The 24,005-nt window shown below is 42.4% G+C and overlaps 1 protein-coding gene and 1 long non-coding RNA gene across 6 annotated transcripts in view; one reads left to right on the top strand and one right to left on the bottom strand.

The window, feature by feature from the left end:
* Positions 1 to 1,348: 1,348 nt before the first annotated feature.
* On the bottom strand, positions 1,349 to 3,989 carry LOC121394855. Its single transcript, XR_005962039.1, has 2 exons — positions 3,856 to 3,989; positions 1,349 to 1,905 (listed from the first exon to the last, which is right to left on the bottom strand). It is a non-coding gene; the product is annotated as an uncharacterized LOC121394855 (long non-coding RNA).
* An 8,596-nt stretch (positions 3,990 to 12,585) lies between these two features.
* zeb1.L (zinc finger E-box binding homeobox 1 L homeolog) overlaps positions 12,586 to 24,005 on the top strand; it is an 86,177-nt gene continuing 74,757 nt past the window's right edge. The window contains exon 1 of one of the 5 annotated variants that reach the window (XM_041565435.1): positions 12,586 to 12,709. In XM_041565435.1, coding sequence (XP_041421369.1) covers positions 12,652 to 12,709 — 58 coding nt within the window. In that variant the 5' untranslated portion in view covers positions 12,586 to 12,651. 5 annotated transcript variants of the gene reach the window in all.

The raw sequence follows: 24,005 nt of genomic DNA, 5'->3' as shown, positions 1-24,005 counted from the left end.
ATTACAGAGAAGGAAATCATTTTCAAAAATTCATTTTATTTGGCTATAATGGAGTCTATAGGAGGCAAACTTTCCGTAATTCTGAGCTTTCTGGATAACAGGTTTCCAGATAATGGATCCTATACCTGTATATTTAATTTTTTTTAATTGCTTCCACAATAATACAGGGTTTTTTATTTAAATTATTAAAGGGGTTGTTCACCCTTGAGTTAACTTTTAGTATGATGTAGAGAGTGATATTCTGTGACCATTTGCCATTAGATTTAATTAATTAATTTTTTATTATTTGTGATTTTTTTAGTTATTTAACTTTTTATTCAGCAGCTCTCCAGTATGCAGTGTCATCAATCTGGTTGTTAGGGTCCAAAAGCAACCATCTATTGATTTGAAAAAGAGACTGGAATGTGAATAGGAGAGGGCTTTAACAGAAATATAAGTATTAAAAGTAGCATTAACATTACATTTGTAGCTTTACAGTGTTTTAGATGGAAAGAGGCAGAACAGTCATAAGGCAAATAATGAAAAAACTATAAAAAATATAAATAATGAAAACCAATTGAAAAGTTGCATAGAATTGGCCGTGCTATAAGATACTAAGGGGCAGATTAATTAAGGATAGAGTTGTGTTTTTCACATAAATTCCATTTTTTTTAGGTTGTTTTTTTTTAAAAAAAAAAAAATGTTTTCAGATTTATTATACCCCGACCCTGGAAATAGCTTGAATCGGAAAATTCACCATCTAAAACCTGTCGAGGTCACATACGAGTCAATGGCAGAGGTCCATTGAACCAATTGAAGATGTCAATAGCCTTCATGATGTTCCAGTTTTTTCGGAGGGTGTTGCCTGAAAACTCGATCAATTAGAGCGATTCAAGTTTTTTCCGCCGTAAACTTGATCAATTCGTTTTTTCGGGTTGGTAACCATCACTTTTCTTGAATTAGAAACCATTCGAGTTGTGAGTTCATTCACTTTAACAAAAAACTCTAAAACTTGACCTTTGATAAATAACCCCCTTAAAATTTAATTTAAAGGTGAGCCACCCCTGGCTCACGGACAAGCTCTTGGGTAACTTCAAGGTATGCAAAAAAATTATCTGAAGAAGCTTTTTTTTTTTTTAAAGTAATATTTCCCTTTTTGATGTTTTTTAAATACATCAAAAAGAGAAATATCTGCAGCAGGGTTTATATGTAGCCCCTAGCCTAATGTGAATGCAGGAATCATTAGCAATTTCTTTTTTGAGGAGGTCCTTTTCTTAGAGGAGCTACTAAGAGCCATGACTAGTCAAGAATAACATTAGCAGCATTATTCAGCATTATTCAGTATTAAAAGCAAGATTCATCCTGTGTATACAGCATAGGTACATATAATATATTTGATATATACCAAAGGTGACAGAACAGCACAGGCCTGGGTTTGTGGGTTACTGGATTCTTCCATTTCAGAATATTTGCTTCACATTGGAAATACGATTGTGCCAACTGACGCAGAGATCGCTGACAGAGGAAAAGCAGTTTCACAACGAAATAATTAACCTAGGTGGTTTAGTGGATAGTCTGATTGAAGAGACATCAAACAGGAATGCAATGATGTATTACAACCACAGCAATAACAGATGTTCCTACATGAAACTAAAGCAGCAATGTCAAAAAGAAGAAATCTATGGAAAAAAAAAACGTTAGTTAAAGGTCAAATTTACACTAATACGAGTTCCAAAAAAAAGGGGGTGTTTTCCTTAAAATCATTTAGTCTTACACCGGTGCATTCATATTGGGACTTCAATGTCATTATCTTGCTGATAGGAATATCACTGTGGTCAGCTGCACGTCACTGGCTGCGCACCTTCTCCGTGGAGGGTCGGTCTTTTCTGTTACAGCCGTTCACACATTACAGTAAAATGAAAAAGACTGAGACAGAGAAAGAAGGGAGAGAGTCAAAATACAATTGTATCTGACCTTCATGATGTGGTATAGATTTTCCAATACAAATGGCAACTTGTACTACAATAACTCTGCAGTGGTGGGGCTGCCTGGAGCAAAATATGCTTCACAGGGCCCTGTTATTGTTTATTAAGCAACAAGCAAGGCTGTATAACCTGTGGCCTTTCAGCTGTCATTGAAGTAGAACTGCCAGCAACTACCAGTATTCCATTGGACAACACAAAACTATACCCGCTATTCCACACCTACAGTATCTTTGCAGAAGCTTTTATCCCCTACTGCTATTATAGGAACTCCCTCTCCCTACTGTACCTGCTATCCCACAGTCACACTCCCTTCCCAGAGACTATTATCCCACTGCTACTATAGGCACCATCTCTCCCTACTATACCTGCTATCCCACAGTCACACTCCCTTCCCAGAGACTATTATCCCACTGTTACTATAGGCACCATCTCTCCCTACTATACCTGCTATCTCACAGTCACACTCCCTTCCCAGAGACTATTATCCCACTGTTACTATAGGCACCATCTCTTCCTACTATACCTGCTATCCCACAGTCACACTCCCTTCCCAGAGACTATTATCCACTGTTACTATAGACACAATTTCTCCCTACTATACCTGCTATCCCACAGTCACACTCCCTTCCCAGAGACTATTATCCCACTGTTACTATAGGCACCATCTCTCCCTACTATACCTGCTATCCCACAGTCACACTCCCTTCCCAGAGACTATTATCCCACTGTTACTATAGACACCATCTCTCCCTACTATACCTGCTATCCCACAGTCACACTCCCTTCCCAGAGACTATTATCCACTGTTACTATAGGCACCATCTCTCCCTACTATACCTGTTATCCCACAGTCACACTCCCTTCCCAGAGACTATTATCTCACTGTTACTATAGGCACCATCTCTCCCTACTATACCTGCTATCCCACAGTCACACTCCCTTCCCAGAGACTATTATCCCACTGTTACTATAGGCACCATCTCTCCCTACTATACCTGCTATCCCACAGTAGCACTCCCTTCCCAGAGACTATTATCCCCACTGTTACTATAGGCACCATCTCTCCCTACTATACCTGCTATCCCACAGTCACACTCCCTTCCCAGAGACTATTTTCCCACTGTTACTATAGACACCATCTCTCCCTACTATACCTGCTATCCCACAGTCACACTCCCTTCCCAGAGACTATTATCCCACTGTTACTATAGGCACCATCTCTCCCTACTATACCTGCTATCCCACAGTCACACTCCCTTCCCAGAGACTATTATCCCACTGTTACTATAGGCACCATCTCTCCCTACTATACCTGCTATCCCACAGTCACACTCCCTTCCCAGAGACTATTATCCCACTGTTACTATAGACACCATCTCTCCCTACTATACCTGCTATCCCACAGTCACACTCCCTTCCCAGAGACTATTATCCACTGTTACTATAGGCACCATCTCTCCCTACTATACCTGTTATCCCAAAGTCACACTCCCTTCCCAGAGACTATTATCTCACTGTTACTATAGGCACCATCTCTCCCTACTATACCTGCTATCCCACAGTCACACTCCCTTCCCAGAGACTATTATCCCACTGTTACTATAGGCACCATCTCTCCCTACTATACCTGCTATCCCACAGTAGCACTCCCTTCCCAGAGACTATTATCCCCACTGTTACTATAGGCACCATCTCTCCCTACTATACCTGCTATCCCACAGTCACACTCCCTTCCCAGAGACTATTTTCCCACTGTTACTATAGGCGCCATCTCTCCCTACTATAACTGCTATGCATAGCCACAGTCCCTTACCGGTGGTTATTACCACCCATAACTACTATAGGATGCTACAGTATATTAAATTATTCAGCTTTCACAAAGTCTTCCTACCTCCTTCTGCTGCTCTGGGAGCCCACACTGAAGCTCCAGGAAAACCAGTTCTGTTGGACCCACCCTAGAGTCAGTCCTTCTATCTCTGATACCAGGCATTTGAAGACATCTTTTCAGGCAAGCCTCACATGGTTATCATGACCAACACCCTGACCTCACCCAGTGTTTGCATTGCCTGCACAGCCACAATATTTCAACACTTTTGAATATATAGAAACAGCAGCAGCACAGATACTATTTGTTAGATGCTTACTATTTATTGTGGAGCCTTATTTGAGTTGTGAGCATTACATAATTACATAGTAACACTGACTTACAACAGCTGAGGGCTGTCCCCTTAAGGAGATACCAACAGTGTTCTCTTTTGTTAAATATTATATCATGTATTTATAGTCATTTGGTTGCACTGTTATGTTATGTATACATATGTATATTCGTTTTTTTCCATTACAAGTGGCATGACACAGAGCAGTGCGGCTACAAATTAGTCTTTATTGCTTATCTGAAGAGGAACTTGGGCCCCGCTCTGCTAATAAACTGTGGTGTGCAGATTATCTGATACACAAGGCTCTTGAAGGCAGGTGGTGTGACAGTATCAGCGAATCTCCTAATTTTGGGTGTGGCAGTGATTTTGCCCTCTCTCTTAGTAAAGCATTTATGTGCCTTCATCGTTTGTTTGCCTTCTTCATCATATTGACCTGTAAACTCTACAGTGGATCCCTAACTCCCCTGATTGCCTTGGGGCACCCCAATATTTTTACCTCCTTCGTAGCTTGGAACTAAAAGCACTACCTTTTTAAATTTTGTTAATTTTTTTGTTTTCATTTGTTCAATTGTTCAGGATAATTTTACCAAATATCTGGTGTCAATTTTTGGTTTGTCAGTAATTTTCAAAATGATAGATTTCCAGCCAAAAAGTATCACACTTGTTTTTCCACTACACTTTTTTAAAGTTTTGTCCAAAGCGATCTTTAGGGTAGGACTACATGGATGTTTTCAGCGCGATCCGACGCGCAGGCGACAAAAATAAGATATAGAGTTGTCGCATGGTGTCCGATGCGACACGACTGTCAAATGCAGACGCTGCACGCATGCGACTTGTCGCAGGCGTTTTGTTGCAGCGCGTCGGATCGAGCCAAAAACGTCCGTGTAGTCCTACCCTTATGTGGCTGATTTACTAATATAGTTTCTTATTTGCACCGGTGCAGTTACCCATAGCAACCAGTGAGATCTTTGGTTTCTTTTTTAACTTGTATTTTTCTGATGTCACTGACCCTTTAGTGAGGGTAAGGTTTCTGCATAAAACAGCTAATTTATTTTCCCACTTATACTTTTGTGTGTATCCTTGTTTGCTGGAAGTCCAACATTATCTTTCCCTGCATTGGGAAGAATCCATAGTGAGATCACAGTTACACCTCTATCTCCTCTGTGTAGATTGTGGTCGATGGGGGGCTACCTAAATCTAGTCCAATAATACACGAGGCGCACCTTGTTTTTTCTAGTGTGAAACTAACAAAGTGGTAAAAACAAAAAGCCAAACCCTTTTGCACCATATTTCCAAAAATAAATCCACATTTTCTAAGGCCACATGACTCCACGTTTCTGACATGGGATAATTATAGAATTTTGATAAACGTTTCTGTCATTTGCACCAATTTAATGATTATTAAACAAGGCCTAATAACATATTTTGAAAACTGCTCCCAAAAAACGACTTTCCTCAAGAGACCATACATAGTAGGTAAAGCATTTTGCTTTGACCACTTAAGGGTTGCCATGTTTTCTGGAAAAAATCATTTTTTCAAACTTTCTTTTTTTTAATCTAAATTTTTAGATTGTTTTCTTTATCTATATTTTTCCCTATTAAAAATATTCAAGCATCATCTTAACTGGCCAGACTGGTAAAATACACACCAGGTGGCACCCCGATGACTGACCCACTAAAAACTCTGGGGCAGCAAAATCCCCCCCATGTGCCAGAGACATAAACCTGAGACACAGGCAGCAATTAGGGAAAGTGAGAGCTCACATTTTACAAAGGTGCACAGGCATGGGACCTGTTATCAGGAATGCTCGGGACCTGGGTTTTTACGGATAAGGGATCTTTCCGTAATTTGGCTCTTCATACCTTAAGTCTTCTCGAAAATCATGTAAGCATTAAATAAACCCAAGAGGCTGGTTTTGCTTCCAGTAAGGATTAATTATATCTTGGTTGGGATCAAGTACAAGCTACTGTTTTATTATTACAGAGAAAAAGGAACAGATTTATAAAAATTTGGATTATTTGATTATAATGGAGTCTATGGGAAAAGGGCTTTCCATAATTCGGAGCTTTCTGAATACCGAGTTTCCGGATAACGGATACCATACCTGCATATATCCTTCAGATTAAAAAAAAAAAATGCAGAACATATGTTCAGTTCAAACACTATGAATACGGGTCGTGATAAACTAAAGTGTACATTGTTTTTTTTTTGGGGGTAACAGCGTAATTGTGACCCAATCATGCCAGTCACTCAAGCGACTTCTGTGGGTGCTGTTTCTCAGTGCCTCTGCCAGCTGCTGTAAGAGCTAATTTTATATGGGTGCTGCCTCTATTCTTGTTTGCAGTTTGAGTGCTAATGAAAAAACGATATTTAAAAGGTGCAATACGCTCAGTTATCTTTAGGGCTCTTACTGACGAGCGGTTGAAGCTGCGCTCCCCTGCTTTCCGTTTTTCTGCGTTCAGCCACAGGGGAGCGCAGGAATAGATGCATTAGGTTTTTTTCAATGGGGCTGTACTCACACAGGCGCGTGTAGGCGCCGAACGCAGGTTGAGACGCAACATGCTGCATTTTTCCTGCGTTCATATTAGTATTCGTAGAAGTATGTTTCATTGTTTTGACCGAGGGTGGGCTTGACAAAATGTTGGAAGGCAAAGGGAAGGGGTCTGAAGACCTCTGATTAGTGGTGACAGGTGGTTCCCATTAAAGTCAAAGGGAGGCAGCAAGGTTAGTTTTTATAGCTCCTCCCAAGCAATAGGGTCGTATCCATCCCCCACAGGGCACCCTAGAGCAGAGGCTGGCAGTTATTCCACTCCCAAGTGTCTTATATACAAACTGTTCAGACTGATTAAATAATGACGTTCTAGAAAGAAGTTTATGTAGCCCTTGGGAACATGTAAATCTAATGGAAATTGGATTAATAAGAATGAGCAAATGAACAGGAAAAAAAAATCAGTTGGCCTTTGACAGAACAACAAAAGCTCATTACATTTTGGAATATTAATTATAATTATCCTTTAATTATATAGCACTAATATGTTTACCCAGAGCTTTATCTGAGATTATCAGTCCATGCTTCAGTGGAGCTTACAGTCTATGGACCCTATTACGTTCATTCACAGTTCATAGGAATTGAGACGCAAAGAAGTACATAGAGACACTGGTAGAACTTACAAACTCTTTGCAGAGTGCCAAGGCCAGAACTGAACTCACGAGTCTGCTGTTGGAGGAAACAGAATTTGTTACATTACTTAAAGGGGTGGTTCACCTTTAAGGTAAATGATTATGTTAACGAACTGGCAATTCTAAGCAACTTTTCAATTGATTGTCATTATTTATTTATTATACTTTTACAGTTATTTACCTTTTGACTCTTTGCAGCTTTCAAATGGGGGTCGCTGACTCCCTTCTAAAAAACAAATGCTCTGTAAGGCTACAAATGTATTGTTATTGTTACTTTTTATTACTGATCCTTCTATTCAGACTCTCTCCTATTCATATTCCAGTCTCTTATTTAAATCAATGCGTGGTTGCTAGGGTAATTTGAACTAGGGATGCACCGAATCCAGGATTCGGCCTTTTTCAGCAGGATTCGGATTCGGCCGAATCCTTCTGCCCGGCAGAACCGAATCCGAATTTGCATATGCAAATTAGGGGTGGGGAGGGAAATCGCGTGACTTTTCATCACAAAACAAGCAAGTAACATTTTTTCCCCCTTCCCACTCCTAAGGTTCGGATTCGGTTCGGTATTAGGCCGAATCTTTCACAAAGGATTCGGGGGTTCGGTCGAATCCAAAATAGTGGATTCGGTGCATCCCTAAATTGAACCCTAGTTACCAGATTGCTTAAGATGCAAATTGGAGAGCTGCTGAATAAAAAGCTAAATAACTCAAAAACCTATAATAATAAAAAAATGAAAACAAATTGCAAATTGTCTCAGAATATCACTCTATGTCATTCTAAAAGTTATATCAAAGGTGAACAGCCCCTTTAAAAGAATACACCCTTGGCCTGTAGGGGGAGCTTTCTGCAGGGCCAGAATTAAGGTGACCATACAGAGACCATATTAGCTGCTCATACCTGATGGGGTGCCCAGATGAGTGGCTTTATCAGGCAAACTACAATTTAGAAAGCGCACGCCCAAAAGGAATACTAATACTAATAATTAACAAGCCAAGAAGAATATCAGGATTGCACACTCAGACTTTGTTAAAGAATCAAAAAAATATTTTATTGTTAAACACTTACATAATAGCAGGTTGCCCTATGCGTTTCGACCACCGAAGTGTTCTTCATCAGGGGACAAACACTTTACAAGTACAAAAAGGATAAAAAGGCAGGAGGAGTGGCTATATCAGTGCATTGTTAGTATTTAAACATAAGGGCCCCAAAAAAGTAAAGGGTGTTAAGGATGTTCGAAGTGTGACCCTCCAGCTGTTGTTAAACTACATTTCCCATCAACCCCAGAGAGAGACCTTTTTCAGCTCTGATGTATACGGGCGGGGGGGCTTAGGGCAAATGCCTTTCCCAATATACCCTTAAAGGGGTGGTTCACATGTAAGGCAAGTTTAAGTATGTTATATAATGGCCATTTCTAAGCAACTTTTCAATTGGTCTTCATTTTTTATAGTTTTATAGTTATTAGCCTTTGTCTTCTGACTCTTTCCAGCTTTCAAATGGGCGTCGCTGACCCTTCTATAGAGGAAAAGCTCTGTAAGGCTCCAAATGTATTGTAATTGTTACTTTTTATTACTCATATTTCTATTCAGTCCTATTCATATTCCAGTCTCTTATTCAAATCAATGCATGGTTGCTAGGGTTATTTGGACCCTAGCTACCAGATTGCTTAAAGAAGAAATCAACCTGTACGGGGAAAAAACCCTCCCCTGTGTAGGCCCCCCCTCCCTCCTCCCCCAGCCTACCTGCCCCCCCCCCAGGGCAAATGCCCCTAACTAGTTACTCACCCCTCGGCGCAGGTCCTCTGCTGCGGAGTTCACGGGTGCCATCTTCTTCCTGCTTTGCCTGGCGTTGTTTGGCGCATTCGCAGTATAAGGCATTTACCGTTAAGGATCTTCTGCGCATGCGCCGGAAGTCACGAAGTTTCCGAAAAAAATATCGAAAACGTTGTGACTTTTGGACGCATGCGCAGTTGGAGGCATTTGCCAGTACGGAGCTACTGCGTCCGAAAGTCACAAAGTTTTCGATATTTTTTTCGGAAACTTCATGACTTTCTGCAAATGCGCAGAAGATCCTTAACAGTAAATGCCTCGTACTGCGCATGCGCCAAACAACGCCGGGCAAAGCAGGAAGAAAATCGCTCGGGAGAAGATGGCGCCCGTGAACTCAGCAGCAGAGGACCTGCGCAAGGGGTGAGTAACTAGTTAGGGGCAATTGCTCGGGGGGGGCAGGTAGGCTGGGGGGGAGGTGGGAGGGGGGCCTACACTGCTTTAAAGGGGTTGTTCACCTTTGGGATAACTTTTAATATGACGTAGAGAGTGATATTCTGAGACAGTTTGCAATTGGTTTTCAATTTTTATCATGTAAAGTTTTTGAGTTATTTAGCTTTTTGTTCAGCAGCTCTCCTGTTTGCATTCTAAAGGAGAAGTCAACCTGTACGGAAAAAAATGCAAATTGAAGAGCAGCTGAATCAAAGCTGAATAACTTAAAAACTTTACATAATAAAAAATGAAAACCAATTGCAAATTGTCTCAGAATATCACTCTCTATGTCATATTAAAAGTTATCCCAAAGGTGAACAATCCCTTAAAAGCAGGTGGGCCGCAGGGTGGACGCGTAAATAAAAGAGACGGTTTCAGGTTTACGTGCTGCTTCCTGTTGCATTTGTTGGACTTTCCATGTGTTTCTGTTGCTTCACATCATTCACTTCCCCTTCACTGTGGAAAATCAATGATGAATTGCCGGGTGGGAGGGGTCAGGCACAGGGGTGGGAGGGGTCAGGCACAGGGCCCCGCCCCGAGTGATTACGTGCCTGGCAGGTGGGCTGCAGCCCTGGCGGAGGATGCTCTTGTCATAGTGAGTCGCCCGGCCGGGAAGGGGTCGGAGAGGGAGGGCTCCTCCTGGTTAAGCCCCCGTTCCCCCCTCCTGTATCAGTTACACACGACGGTGGGCGCCAGAGAAGGAAGGTGTGAGCTGAATGGCACGTCACACCGCCCCCTGTCTGTGTCGCACAACTCAGCAGTCCCGTTATAAACTGCAGCGCCTGTTGCGAGTCGCATTCGCATCGCTGCCAGCGCCAACAGGTCCCTTGGCAATGTGAGCTCATAGTCTCAGCCAACTGCCAGCTGCCCAACTGCCTTCCCCAGCTGCCAGCCCGCCGCGCCCCTTGGCTGTGCCACCTAGACGGGCAACATGACTCTGACAAGCGAATGGGAGGGGAAGAAGGGCAACATGTGGGTGATTGAAGGTGCGGGGGTAGAAGGGAAGGTAACGGGTACCTGCTGGGACTAATAGAAATAATATCTCCGTCACTGCTGCAGAACCTCTTGGGAAGTAGATCATAGCGGCAGTCATTCCCTATGTGTTTTACAGACCCGCTTCTCCCACTGTAATATTGTCTCCTCCCTGCAGTTAACCCTGCAGCTGCTGCAGAACCTCTTGGTAAGCAGAACCATGTGTCATGAGGGAACAACCAAGTCCTTGTCTAGTTATTGTGGTCTTTGCTCAGGTTCGGTTCATAACTCCCTTCAGCTGCTGCAGAACCTCTTGGTAAGCAGAACCATGTGGAACAACCAAGACCCTGTTGCCTAAGTCCTTGTCTAGTTATTGTGGTCTTTGCTCAGGTTCGGTTCATAACTCCCCTTCAGCTGCTGCAGAACCTCTTGATTTCAACTAAACGCTTCAGCCCGAATTATTTTCCAAAAGTCAGTTGATCTAGTCTCACACCCTCAGTCCCTGTCAGATTCAAGCCTCTGGCCAGCAAAGGGATCCCCTCAGCTGCTGCAGAACCTCTTTGGTGGGTGGAAAGCTGATGCAACATCAACCAGTCACTCATGAGCACTGGCATTCATTCTTTTCCATTAAACGAAAATTCCAGACTTGACTGACGCCTTCCTCAACTGCTGCAGAACATCTTGGAATAGTCCAACAAAATATATCCAAACCCGCACACCCTGGCCTTCGGATTACTAAAAGCCCGGTGCTCAATGATGGAGGGATCAGCACCCTCCCAATCCAATAGGTAGAAAAATTCACTGGCACACGTGGCAGATACAAGCCAGGCCCTTGCGATTTATTCGTGAAAAAAGCAACATTTGGGGTAACTCCCCTTTGTCATGTGTGCCAGTGAAGTTTTCTACCTGCAGAACCTCTTGGCCCATCATCTGTCTCTAAGGTGACGCCACCTTGTTGGTTCTCAGTATAGAATAAACTGTTTTATTTCATATTGCCTCCCTGGCAGCAAGCATGGCACCTTCATATAACACCTATGGCACATATAGGCAATATACGAATGTACAGTATAGGGCTTATAGTACATAGGGCCCCTCTAGCTGGCACAGCTCCTCATATAATGGAAAACTGATGCACACAAAGCAGTGATAGATGGACCAACGCGTTTTGTGCGTGGTCTACCTGTCACTGCTCTGTGTTCATCAACTCATCAAATGGTGCTTTCAATTTACTAACATTCAGGAGTGGGCCAAGCCAACCGGAAACCCTAGGCAACCCAGCCAGCAACCTCACCCCGATGCCCTGTGTGATGGGTGAATGCGGCGATGTTGCGCGGGGGGCGGGAACATGGAGACAGGAGGGGAGAGCAGGAAAATCAGGACTAGGGGTAGCCAGAAGACTCTTTAAAAGGTACCTGCCCAACGCCCCCCACATTATTAAGACCACTGATGACAATGGCGCACAAAACGCAGTGTGTCCAAGGGTATAAGAAGGCCACCGGGGCTCCCCATGACCATATAAAGGCGCAAGGCTGCAGGTTGAGTGCTTTTATACAGGTAATGGAGCTCTGAGTTCATTTGTAACAGATTCTTACTTTTAATGGGGGGGGTGTTGATTCTTATAAAGAATGTCTGGTCACATGACATTGGTGACATCACTAAGAACCATTTATAAGTGATGATATCACTGAGCACCCATTATAAGGATACAGTATACACAGGCTTGTATTGCACAAACAGATCAGGTCTCCCTCTCCTATAGGCAGTGGCACTTCACTAGTATGTGTGTGTGTGTTCCAGGAGGGGTGTACATAGATATACACACAGGGTCCCCACCTGAGATCCACAGCCGACCCCCTCCCCGTATCCCACCGCTCAGCAACAACTAACAGCCGCCCCCCGTCCTAACCCCAGCCTCCCCCTAACCCCCCCAGCACTGAGGTGAAGAAGAAGGGACTGAGGTGATGTCGTAAACCAGAAAAGTGTCGTAAACCAGGTGCGGGCAGGAGATGGGAGGGGGGTACGAGTGAGAGAACAGGCAGGGAGGGGAGGGAAGAGGTGGGGGGCAGAGGAGGGGCGGGGGAGGGAGGTGACTCGGAGCATTTAGACACAAGAGCGAGAGGATCATGGCGGATGGCCCCAGGTGTAAGCGCAGAAAACAGGCGAACCCCAGGCGGAATAACGGTGAGCCCGAACAGCGGGGGTCCCCCCTATTTAGGATATTTGGTGGGGTCCTGCTCCGTGAAGAGTATATCAGCATTGCCCTGGCAGAGACCAAGCTATGGGGGTGGGCTAGGGCCGGGGCTGTACCGTTACATTACCTGCTGCTGCTCAGGCTCTGGCTGCTCCTCCTCCGCCTAGCGGTTCTCTGCACCGTTATTCGCATCTCCTCCCTTGCCAGTCTATGGGGCTTGAGTCCCCTTCTCCCTCTCACTTTTATCCATTCTTCATCAACTCTACTCTTTATGGCTTATTTTTATGCCAACTCCAAACTTCCTCTTCCCCACCTTAAAAATACCCTTTCGCTGCCAGAGTTCTGCTACAGCAACGTGTTTCGCAGTGGCACAGCCCCATGGCCAGGGGAAGCGGGGTTCCACGTTCTTCCTTAAATAACCTAAATGATAGTTTCTCTCAGAACTTTGCTACTTATTATCACTCTTGGGCTTGTTACCTGGGTGATCAGACTGGAGCCAAAAGGAGGGGGAGTCTGTTCTGGTTTTGCTACGATGCAGTCCTATTGATTCTATCTGTGTGTGTGTTTGTTGGGTGGGTATAGAAACTTGTTTATTTATTTTTAAACATGTTTATATCTAAATTCCCCTATATTCTCCTCTTCTAAGCCCCCCCTCTTTCATTCATTGGCACAACCCCCATTACCTTGTTGCAGAGGAGCCACTGCAGAGCTTTAAAGGGATTTTATTAGGGGTGTGTGTGTGTTGCACAAGGGGTTAAAGGCAACCTCTGAACATTACTTTTTATTTTTTACATTATAAACTTTTATTTCTAACCACTTTAATTCCTATTTTGAAATGTACTTTTAAGTTACACCCCCTTTTTAACTCCTTTTTTTCTGGTTTTCATTCCTTGTTTTTATTTATTTATTTTTAATGGGTTCTCGCTGATTTATAGGAATGACTTGTTACAATATGAAGGTATTTTAGAAGGGTGTTTTCCCATCTGGCGGGGGTGGATGAAATGGGTGATGATGATGATGATGATGAGGAGGAGGAGGATGATGATGATGATGGTGAAGAAGTGGGTGCGGTAGTCTGGGGAACAGCTAAAGTTTATTTTTTTTTTTTAATAGTGTTCTACAATCCTCATTTTTTTTTTCTCCCCTCGAGGTACCTGTATATCTTTTAAAGGGGTGGCGTCTGTTAAAGCGAGCCCCCCCCTCCTCTCTTTAATTCTCTGTCCAGCAACTGCTGCAGCCTATATAAGGATAACATTTACATTTCACACTCTCTAACCCGAGCTGCCGTTATTCCTCCTCATCTGCCAACCCCCCTTCCCATTCTTTCCTTCTCATTCTTCCCTTCTCCTTCCCTTCTCCTTCCCATTCTTCCCTTCTCCTTCTTCCCTTCTCCTTCTTCCCTTCTCCTTCCCAGTCTTCCCTTCTCCTTCTTCCCTTCTCCTTCCCAGTCTTCCCTTCTCCTTCTTCCCTTCTCCTTCCCAGTCTTCCCTTCTCCTTCCCAGTCTTCCCTTCTCCTTCCCAGTCTTCCCTTCTCCTTCCCATTCTTCCCTTCTCCTCCTCATTCTTCCCTTCTCCTTATTATTCTTCCCTTCTCCTTCCCAGTCTTCCCTTCTTCTCATTCTTCCCTTCTCCTTCCCAGTCTTCCCTTCTTCTCATTCTTCCCTTCTCCTTCCTATTCTTCCCTTCTCCTCCTCATTCTTCCCTTCTCCTTCCCTTCTTCTCATTCTTCCCTTCTCCTTCCCAGTCTTCCCTTCTCCTTCTTCCCTTCTCTTTCCAATTCTTCCCTTCTCCTTCCCATTCTTCCCTTCTCCTTCCCATTCTTCCCTTCTCCTTCTCCTTCTTCCCTTCTCCTTCCAATTCTCCTTACAATTTTTCCCTTCTCCTTCTCATTCTTCCCTTCTCCTTCCAATTCTTCCCTTCTCCTTCTCATGAGTTATTTGAAGAAATGGGAGTTTAATACCATGGTCTAAACAGCATTGCAGAGCGGAAAGTAAAGGCTCTGGAGTAGGTTGCACATCACGTCAGTATTGCTGTATACAGGGGGTTAATAAAGATATTTCAGGTCCAGGAAAATACAGATCAAGGAAAAGGGGGGGAGGGAAAAGCTCTTGTTTTTGTGATACCCCCCTCTGCTGTATGCCGCTGAGATTTTGTAACCTTTTTCCCCCCTCTCTCTCTCTTTTCCTTGGCACATTTTTTTTTGTAAGGGGTTTTGTGTTGAGACTTCCTGCCTTGGAGTATAGTAGTAGGAAGAGATTTTTCCTTTTAAGATGACATATTTGCCCCTAGCCCCCAGATTTGGAAACAGCCAGGACACTTAATTTAACACTTTCCTGCATGCACTTTAATGGGAGCATGATGATGAGCTGATTGGTTGCCGGATTGGAATAAGGAAACAGGTTTTTTGTTTTCCTGACATTTATTAAGACCCTCTGAGGATACTGGGTGCTTAGCGAAAAGGTAAGTTTGAGGGGGGGGGGCCAAGGTGTTTTTTGATTCGCCCGTTTGGGTGATTAGAGGCATTTCTTCCTGGTGACGACACGCATGTGACATGTGCCTGTGTCAGCTGCTGCTTGTGCAAGGAGCCTGTAAACATGTTTATACCTGAGAAGGGGAAGGGACGTGGCTATAGATGTATACCTCTGTCTGTTTAAAGGGGATACAATCCACTATATGGCAATAAAAAAAGAAATGAATTATGTCCCGAAGTCGGAGGTTCGCTGGGATTCGTGAGAGCCCGTTGGTATCGGCAGGGAATCAGAGCCTCCCGTGTGCTGCTGCAGCAAATGGCAACTTGTGCAGGTAGAAAAAAAAATGGTGTTTAGCGTTTCTCCTGCGTCACCTCCCCCCCTCCTGTCTGCTGCCTCCGTCCTCTGGGGAAGCATTGATTTACCTCTGTCAAGGGTTTATTTTACCTCCTGTTTAATCCTTAAAAAAAAAAAAAGTGAGGGAGAATCTGATGATCACGCGTTTCACCGACCTGCAATCTGCATGATGCCACCCACCCAGAAAACAAAAGGTGCATGGCGTGGGGGGGGGGGAGGTGGGTGGGTAAATCTCATTACAGGTATTTTCCGTGCTTATAATGGAGAGGCGTCACACTGCAGTTTTTATATTTGGTGTGTCCACCAGATGTGTTTTTTATATATATTTTTTAATGTGATTATTTTTAAGATTTTCAGTTTTCTGATTAAATCTAACAATTATTGGGCATGTATTTTTGCTATTACATGGGAGGACTAATGGGTTTGCGAGCAGCATGTTGCTTCGGATGACTGGCACGTTGAAGCAGTGACTTCATCCCCGGTGGCGTGAACTAAAAAAATGGACCGTATTTTATCTTTAGGTAAACCTTGCAATTGGATGTCCCAGTTTGTGCCCCATCCTCTGCTTGGCTGCAGCGGCAGAACTACATTTCCCATCATGCTTGGAGGATGGGAACTCTAGTTCTGCAACAGCTGCTACAAACGTGGCTGGTTTGAGATGCCTTTGGGCACGTTGCAGCAAAGGTAGCCGAATACATTGGGGCGGGGGTGCTGGGCTAGTAAGTAATGGAAGTTGACAGCCTGTAAACTAATTGAAAGCATTTGGCCAGAGCAGCAAACTGTATGTATTGAGCTTTGTGTTAATGCTGCATTAGAGCTACTGTTTTATTTACGCCTACAATAAGGCTCTCCCACACTCTGGGGATGGAAAAGGAATTCTAATGAGAGATTTCCTGGTGAGGTGTGCTGGGTGTATACCCCTGTATATGTATATATATATATATATATATATATATATATATATATATATGTGTGTGTGTATATGTATGTGTATAGATATAGATAAAAAAAAATATATATATATATATATATATATATATGTGTATATACACCAGGATATAATATTTACAGTATAGAATTCTCTGCTGTGCTGTCCATTGATTGCTATGACAGGTCTGTGCTGATGCTGCGGGGGTGGAGTTGACTCTTTAGAATGACTTGCTGTTTTGTCTTTCTAAAATGTCATTCAGTGGGTGAGGTGTTGCTGAGCTGGGGATCTTCAATTTCCAACTGTTCAGGGGTGAACTACAACTACCAGCATCCCCTGAGAGGCGCTAGCTGCTGCAAGGAGTGTTGGGAGATGTCTACAATAGCAGAGACTTAAAAGTTTTGGCCCCTGTTAATAAAAAACCGTTAAGGCTTAATAATAGTAGTAATAATAATAATAATTGTGTTAGGTGAAATGTTATAGGTGATAAAAATGGGGCTGATATATAAGCTATGTTTGGATACATAAAATTACTTGGAAGATAAATCAACAAAATAATATGGGTAGTATAGGTATGGGACCTTTTATCCAGAAGGCTCGGGACCTGGGGTTTTCCAGATAAGGTATTGTCATACCTTAAGTCTACTAAAAAAATCATTGATATAATAATTAAACCCAATAGGCTTATTTTGCCTCCAATAACATCTTAGTTTGGATCAAGGTAATATTTTATTATTACAGAGGAAAAGGAAATACATTTTAAACATTTGGATAAAATGGAGTAACTGGGAGACAACCTTTCCCGTAACGGGTTTCAGGATAATGGATCCCATACCTGTATTATAGTTACAGTTCACCTTATACAGCTTTGCAACCCCCAAACATGTAAATACAGATCTGTGGATTTATGTCCAGTCATGTTTGGTTTTACGCATGTCATAAATCTCCATGATCAGGGACATCAGCCTGTAGCCATGGTAGGTGGATTGATGAAGTTCACTGATACTCTTGAGTTATTAGGGTAGGGGCACACGGGGGGATTCGTTGCCCTCAATTTTTAAAAAAGAAGTCACCGCGACAAGGCAAACTTCTTTGTGCAGGAAAGATTTTGCGCGACTTTTGATTCCAAGCGATCTATATCCCATAGTGCTTCGCGGTACGCTCTCCTCCCACGCAAGAGCCGTAAGCCGTCTGTGTTCGTTCCTTCGGCGTGTTGTCTTCACGTCATTACGCCACCGCAAGAATTTACATACTATTGCAGCTATTAATCTCTGTGTGTATGCTTGTAGGAGATTTCAGTACTAATCTATGTACATGCTATTTTTGACAAATCGCTCCAAAAAGGGTCTCTGTGTGTTTTGGAGCTACAGGCGATCTCAAATCGCGCTGTGTGTATAATAGCTGGCGATTTGCATGTAGCTGCATGCAAAGACAAAACGAACGATTTTTCGCCAGAACTCGCTTTTAAAAATTGCGGGCAACTAAACTCCTCGTGTGCCCCTACCCTTAGGGTGAGGGCACAACTGACGATTCGGCGCTATTTAGTCGCCCTGCGACTAATCGGCGCTTCTTTGGGGCGACTAATCTCCCCAAAAGGCTTCCCCCTGTCTTGCGCCGGCTATAAAATGTCACACACGGCGCTTCGTTTTCTGAAGTTGTCCGAAGTTGCCTCGCGAGGAAACTTCGGGCGACTTCGGAATACGAATCGTTGCGTGTCCCATGCCGCAGTCGACTTTTCATTATAGCCGGCGCAAGACGGGGAAGTCGCCCCAAAGAAGAGTCGATTAGTAGCCCGAATCGCCAGGTGTGCCCTTACCGTTAGGTGAATTGAATCAGCACATGAGGGATCGATATGGATAAAGTAAACATAGAATCCGTAATAGGCAGTTGGATATAAGTTGCAGGGGCCTCGTGTCTATGTAGAGGTCAAGGGACTCCAAGGTGACCTCTATAAATGTCAGCGGGGGCACCCATTCCTCCTAAAGCTGGCCATAGATGTTTTTTAAAAGATCAGATCCTCATAGTGAGACCACGATTTTCTCGGAACAATCGTACGAATTGACCATCAACTAAAAAGAGGAGCTGCCTGCTTGGCCCTGCAAACATACATAGTAGATACATATTAGATTGCACTGGGACCGACACAATTTTTTGACCTGGCCGATCAATTTCCTGACAGATGTCGGCGGAAAAATCGTAAGATGTACGATCATTCGAATCCCACTAACTGCACGATAATTTCGAAGGATTGGTCGGACTTCCCTAAAATCGGTCGTTCGGCAAGAAGAATCGTCGCGTCTATGGGGAGCTTTAGAGCACAAGTGATGTCACAGCTGTAATGTTTATCTGTATTATAGCATAATCTCACTACTGCCGCTCATATGACATCATGACTGTATTATTATTCTTTATTCTACCCTCACACATGAGATTATAGTATGATTTACAGAATATAATAACACTATTGTTGTTGCTCTGTTAATAACCATAGCATGTTTTATGTTTTACATTCATTCTTTGATCTTTAATTACCCTAATGCTGGTTTAACACCAGCGGAGGGGGGAGTCGGGTTTATACTGCACTATAACTGTACACAGTTATGATTATGATGCATTCTTTCATTTTTGGTTAATACTAAAAATGCTGTATTTGCAGTCTTCACTTTCCCCCAAATTTAAAGGTGATAAACTCCAAAATAAAAAGGAAACCAAAAAAAAAAATATAGTTATTTGTACAGGTATGGGATCTGTCATCTGGAAATCTGTTATCCAAAAAGTTCCAAATTACAGAAAAGCATAGACTTTGTTGTATCCAAATGTTTAGAAATGATTTCCTTTTTCTCTGTAATAATAAAACAGTACCTTGCACTTGATCCAAACTAATTAATCCTTATTGGGAGCAAAAGCAGCCTATTGGGTTTATTTAATGTTTACATGATTTTCTCGTAGACTTAGGGGCCGATTCATCAAGAGTCGAATATCGAGGGTTAATTAACCCTCGATATTCGACTGGGAACTAAAATCGTTCGACTTCGAATATCGAAGTCGAACGATTTTGCGCAAATCCTGCGATCGATCGATCGAAGGATTTTTCCTTCGATCGAACGATTAAATCCTTCGAATCGAACGATTAAATCCTTCGAATCGAACGATTCGAAGGATTTTAATCCAACGATCGAAGGAAAATCCTTCAATCAAAAAATCACAGGCAAGCCTATGGGGACCTTCCCCATAGGCTAACATTGACTTCGGTAGGTTTTATCTACCGAAGTAGGTGGTCGAAGTATTTTTTAAAGAGACAGTACTTCGATTATCGAATGGTCGAATAGTCGAACGATTTTTACTTCGAATCATTCGAATCGTTCGAATTCGTTCGAATTCGATCTAATTTAACCAATTCGATGGTCGAAGTACCCAAAAAATACTTCGAAATTCAAAGTTTTTTTAATTCGAATCCTTCACTCGAGCTTCATGAATCGGCCCCTTAGAGTATGAAGATCCAAATAAAGGAAATATCCGTTATCCGGAAAACCCCAGGTCCTGATAACAGGTCCCATACCTGCATTTGTAATTGCAATTTAAATGAGACCCCATTCTGTAGTGTCGGTATTCCTTTTTGCAACAATGAAGCAGAAGTCGTTCCTCCTCCATCGTTGGCAGGTCTCTTCATCAGCTGGCTTCTGCTACATTGTTTTATAAAATTCAAAACCAGCAGGGCAAGACATTAGCCATGGACAGGCAGATACTGCTTTCAGTATCAACGATTTCTACAAATAACGTTACAATCGTTGAAACTTTGTAATGTGTTCATATTGGAACTTTGCTCAGAGTTCTGTTTTCTTTCATCGGGCAAAAGTTTACTTTGGGAGTTTGTATGCCCTTTAAGTGCTGGAAATGTGCTGGAGTCCGTTAACTCAAAGGTGTAAACAAGTGGCAGGATGTCAGGTGCTGGTGACAGAGGGATAACCATATTCTTTGCTGTCGCTTCCTCATCCCCCCCTCTCCTTTGTATCATGGTTTCTCTCTATACTTACAGATGGGGAATTCAGGAATTCAGGCTTAAGTTAACATTCCAGGCTCAACAAGCTATGCTAATACACTCCTCGGGGAGAGAGAATCATGTCATGTAGATAAAGTGCACCTCTTTACCCTGGTTCTATGCAAGTAAGTCAATGGAACATGAAACAGAGGATCCTTCGGTTGTACGTGCAGTTTACACATGCGTCTAAAGTACACCTGACCGTTTATAATAAGGAGATGACAAGTAGCAGAGGAGCTCGGTGACCTTATAGAGCTAATAGAGCTCCAGGCCTAGTGCTCTTATTAAAGAAAACATATTATGTAAAAAAAAACAAGAATGTGCCAGTGCAGTAAACTCTTTTAGATACTGCATAGAAGGTATGTGCTTTAAAAATTTCTGGTTACTTTATTGAAAATTTCTGCAAAAACCCTACTAGTCCCGCCCATTTGTTTCACTTCCTGCTGCCTTCTTTCCCAGGCTGTGCAGGGGAGCCGATGACACTGCACTGTAGGACAGGAACCAATCAGCAGCTAGGTTGACCTGATTGGGAACTGAAGCCTGTCTGCTTGTGTGACTGCAGGGCTGAGAGTGGCTCCCCCCCTCCTACTGTGCTTCTGGCAGGGAAAGTTAGGATACGCCCACCCCTCATTTGAAACAGCGGCCAGAGAACATCTATGGGGAGCTCCAATAAAGGGGCCATTTTTGAAGATAATGTTAATTTAAAGCCAAAAGTAAAATCAGCACCATATAGTATATGTTATTGTTTACATATACTATTTATCCAATATGTCTCCTTTAAGGTCATGGAACTCAGAAGTAAATTGCTATACTGTGACATGTCGATTTGTAGTTGGGCTTCATGCCTTACTATAGGTCTTACTATAGGCAACCTATGACCTGAGGGGTTCAGTTCACTGCAATTCCTACTGTGGACCTTGATATTGGCTCTGGAGGCTTCTGTAATGTTGAAGACTGACCCAAAGAACTAGGCAGCATTAGGGTTTTATGGTCTGGTTTATAGATTAGTCACATTAGACAAGTGACTAAAGAACCTTTTGAATTGGGCTTGCTTTGACGGGATAAAGTCACACATAGACCATACACACTTGTCCTGAGTATTGAGACTGGTACCTTCAAGTTTCTGAATGAGCCCAGTTTAGGGCTGGGGAAACCCCTGAATTATGCCTGAATTATGGGTCATTTGTTTAGTCATACATTCTACTATTTCAGCTGGATTTGGGGGAATTTCATGCCATTGGACAGTTACTATAGAAGAGCATATAGGCTATTTTATAAGTGGAGTATTGTATTAGTAAACCATTAAACTATTTTAATTCATTTTGGTTTTGTTTTATTAAAGGGGTGGTTCACCTTTAAGTTAACTTTTAGTAATTATAGAATGGCTAATTCTAAGCAACTTTTCGATTGCCCATCATTTTTTTTTAAAAATTATTTTCCTTTTTCTGACTCCAGCTTTCAAATGGGGCTCGCTTACTCCATCTAAAAACAAATTCTCTGTAAGGCTACACATTTATTGTTATTGCTACTTTTGTATTATTCAGATCCACTGCTATCCATGTTCCAGTCTCTTTTAAATCAGTGCATGGTTGCTAGGATAATATGGACACTAGCAACTGGATTGCTGACATTGCAAACTGAAGAGCTGCTGAATAAAAAGCTAAATAACTCAAACCCACAAATAGTAAAAAATTTAAATCAAATTGCAAATTATCTCAGAATATCACTCTCTACATCATATTAAATGTTAATTTAAAGGTGAACAACCCCTTTAAGTTTAATTTATATATGATATTAACTAGGGATGCACTATTTTGGATTCGGCCGAACCCCCGAATCCTTCACAAAAGATTTGGCCGGATACCGAATCAAATCCGAATTTACATATGCAAATTAGTGGTGGAAGGGGAAAACATTTTTACTTCCTTGTTTTGCAATAAAAAGTTATGCGATTTCCCTCCCCGCCCCGAATTTGAATATGCAAATTAGGATTCGGTTCGGCCGGGCAGAAGGATTCGGCCGAATTCTGCTGAAAAAGGCCGAATACTGGCCGGATCCCAAACCGAATCCTGGATTCGGTGCATCCCTAATATTAACAAGAGCTATAAATAAACTAGTATTCTGACTTGTTGATGTTTGGGGTTTAGACCCTAGTCAACAAGGAGCCAGAGTAACTGGAAAAAACACTTTTTTTAAGTATAATGCCCTGAATATAGCAAGTGAAGACCTTGTTATTTATGTGGATCCCTTTTACTCACTAGGCATGCTGAATCGGGCTGCTGCCTTGCCTTAGCTGTTGGTCAAGAGCAAGCTCCGTTCTGTTTTGGGCAATAGAAGTTCACATGTGCTTTAGCTTTTAATCAGGATATGATTATATTGCTGGGATAGATGGCAATAAAATATAGCACTGGAGGAATGTACAGTGGCAGTAACACAGAATGTATGGGGCTGCTTTACCTGTGTTATTGTACAGCAGCGCAGTATCAATTATAAAAGCTGCAAAGGTTAGTTTAGGCATTACACACCCTTCTAACCTCTAAACTGTGAGAACTCTCCTTTTTTTCACTAACTTAAATGGATTCTGTCATGATTTTTAAGGTGTCGTTTTTATTTCTAAACTACACCGCATATAATTCACTCTACCATATAAAATTTCTTCCTGAACCAGCAAGTGTGTTTTTTTTTATTTTATTTATTTTTTTAGTTGTAATATTGGTGTGTAGGTGCATCTCAGGTCATTTTGCCTGGTCATGTGCTTTCAGAAAGAGCCAGCACTTTAGGATGGAACTGCCCTGAATGTGTCGCAGTGGGACCTGGATTTTACTATTGATTGCTGTTCTTAGATCTACCAGGCAGCTGTTATCTTGTGTTAGGGAGCTGCTATCTGGTTACCTCCCCATTGTTCTGTTGTTAGGCTTCAGGGGGGGGGTGATATCACTACAACTTGCAGTAAAGAGTGATTAAAGTTTATTAGAGCACAAGTCTCATGACTGGGGGCAGCTAGGAAACTTACAATATGTCTAGCCCCATGTCAGATTTCAAAATTAAATGTAAAAAAATGCGTTTCTGGTTTTGGAGCAGCACTATTAACTGATGCATTTTGTAAAAAACATTATTTTCCCACTACAGTATCCCTTTAAAGGAGAACTAAACCATAAAAATGAATATGGCTAAAAATGCCATGTTTTATATACTGAACTTATTGCACCAGCTTACAGTTTCAGCTGTTCAATAGCAGCAATGATCCAGGACTTCAAACTTGTCACAGGGGGTCAACAACTTGGAAAGTGTCTGTGACACTCACATGCTCAGTGAGCTCTGAGCAGCTTTTGAGAAGCTAAGCTTAGGGGTCGTCACTAATTATCCAGCAGAAAATGAGGTTGGTCTGTAATATAAGCTGATGCTACAGGACTGATTATTAAATTCTGATGCCAATTGCACTGGTTTCTGTTTTACTAATCAGCCTTATATTGTGACATTTCTATTCTATGTGT

The sequence above is a fragment of the Xenopus laevis genome, chromosome 6L (genome assembly GCF_017654675.1).
Source record: "Xenopus laevis strain J_2021 chromosome 6L, Xenopus_laevis_v10.1, whole genome shotgun sequence".
Taxonomy (NCBI): Eukaryota; Metazoa; Chordata; class Amphibia; order Anura; family Pipidae; genus Xenopus; species Xenopus laevis.
This window is presented reverse-complemented; position numbering and strand designations above follow the sequence as displayed.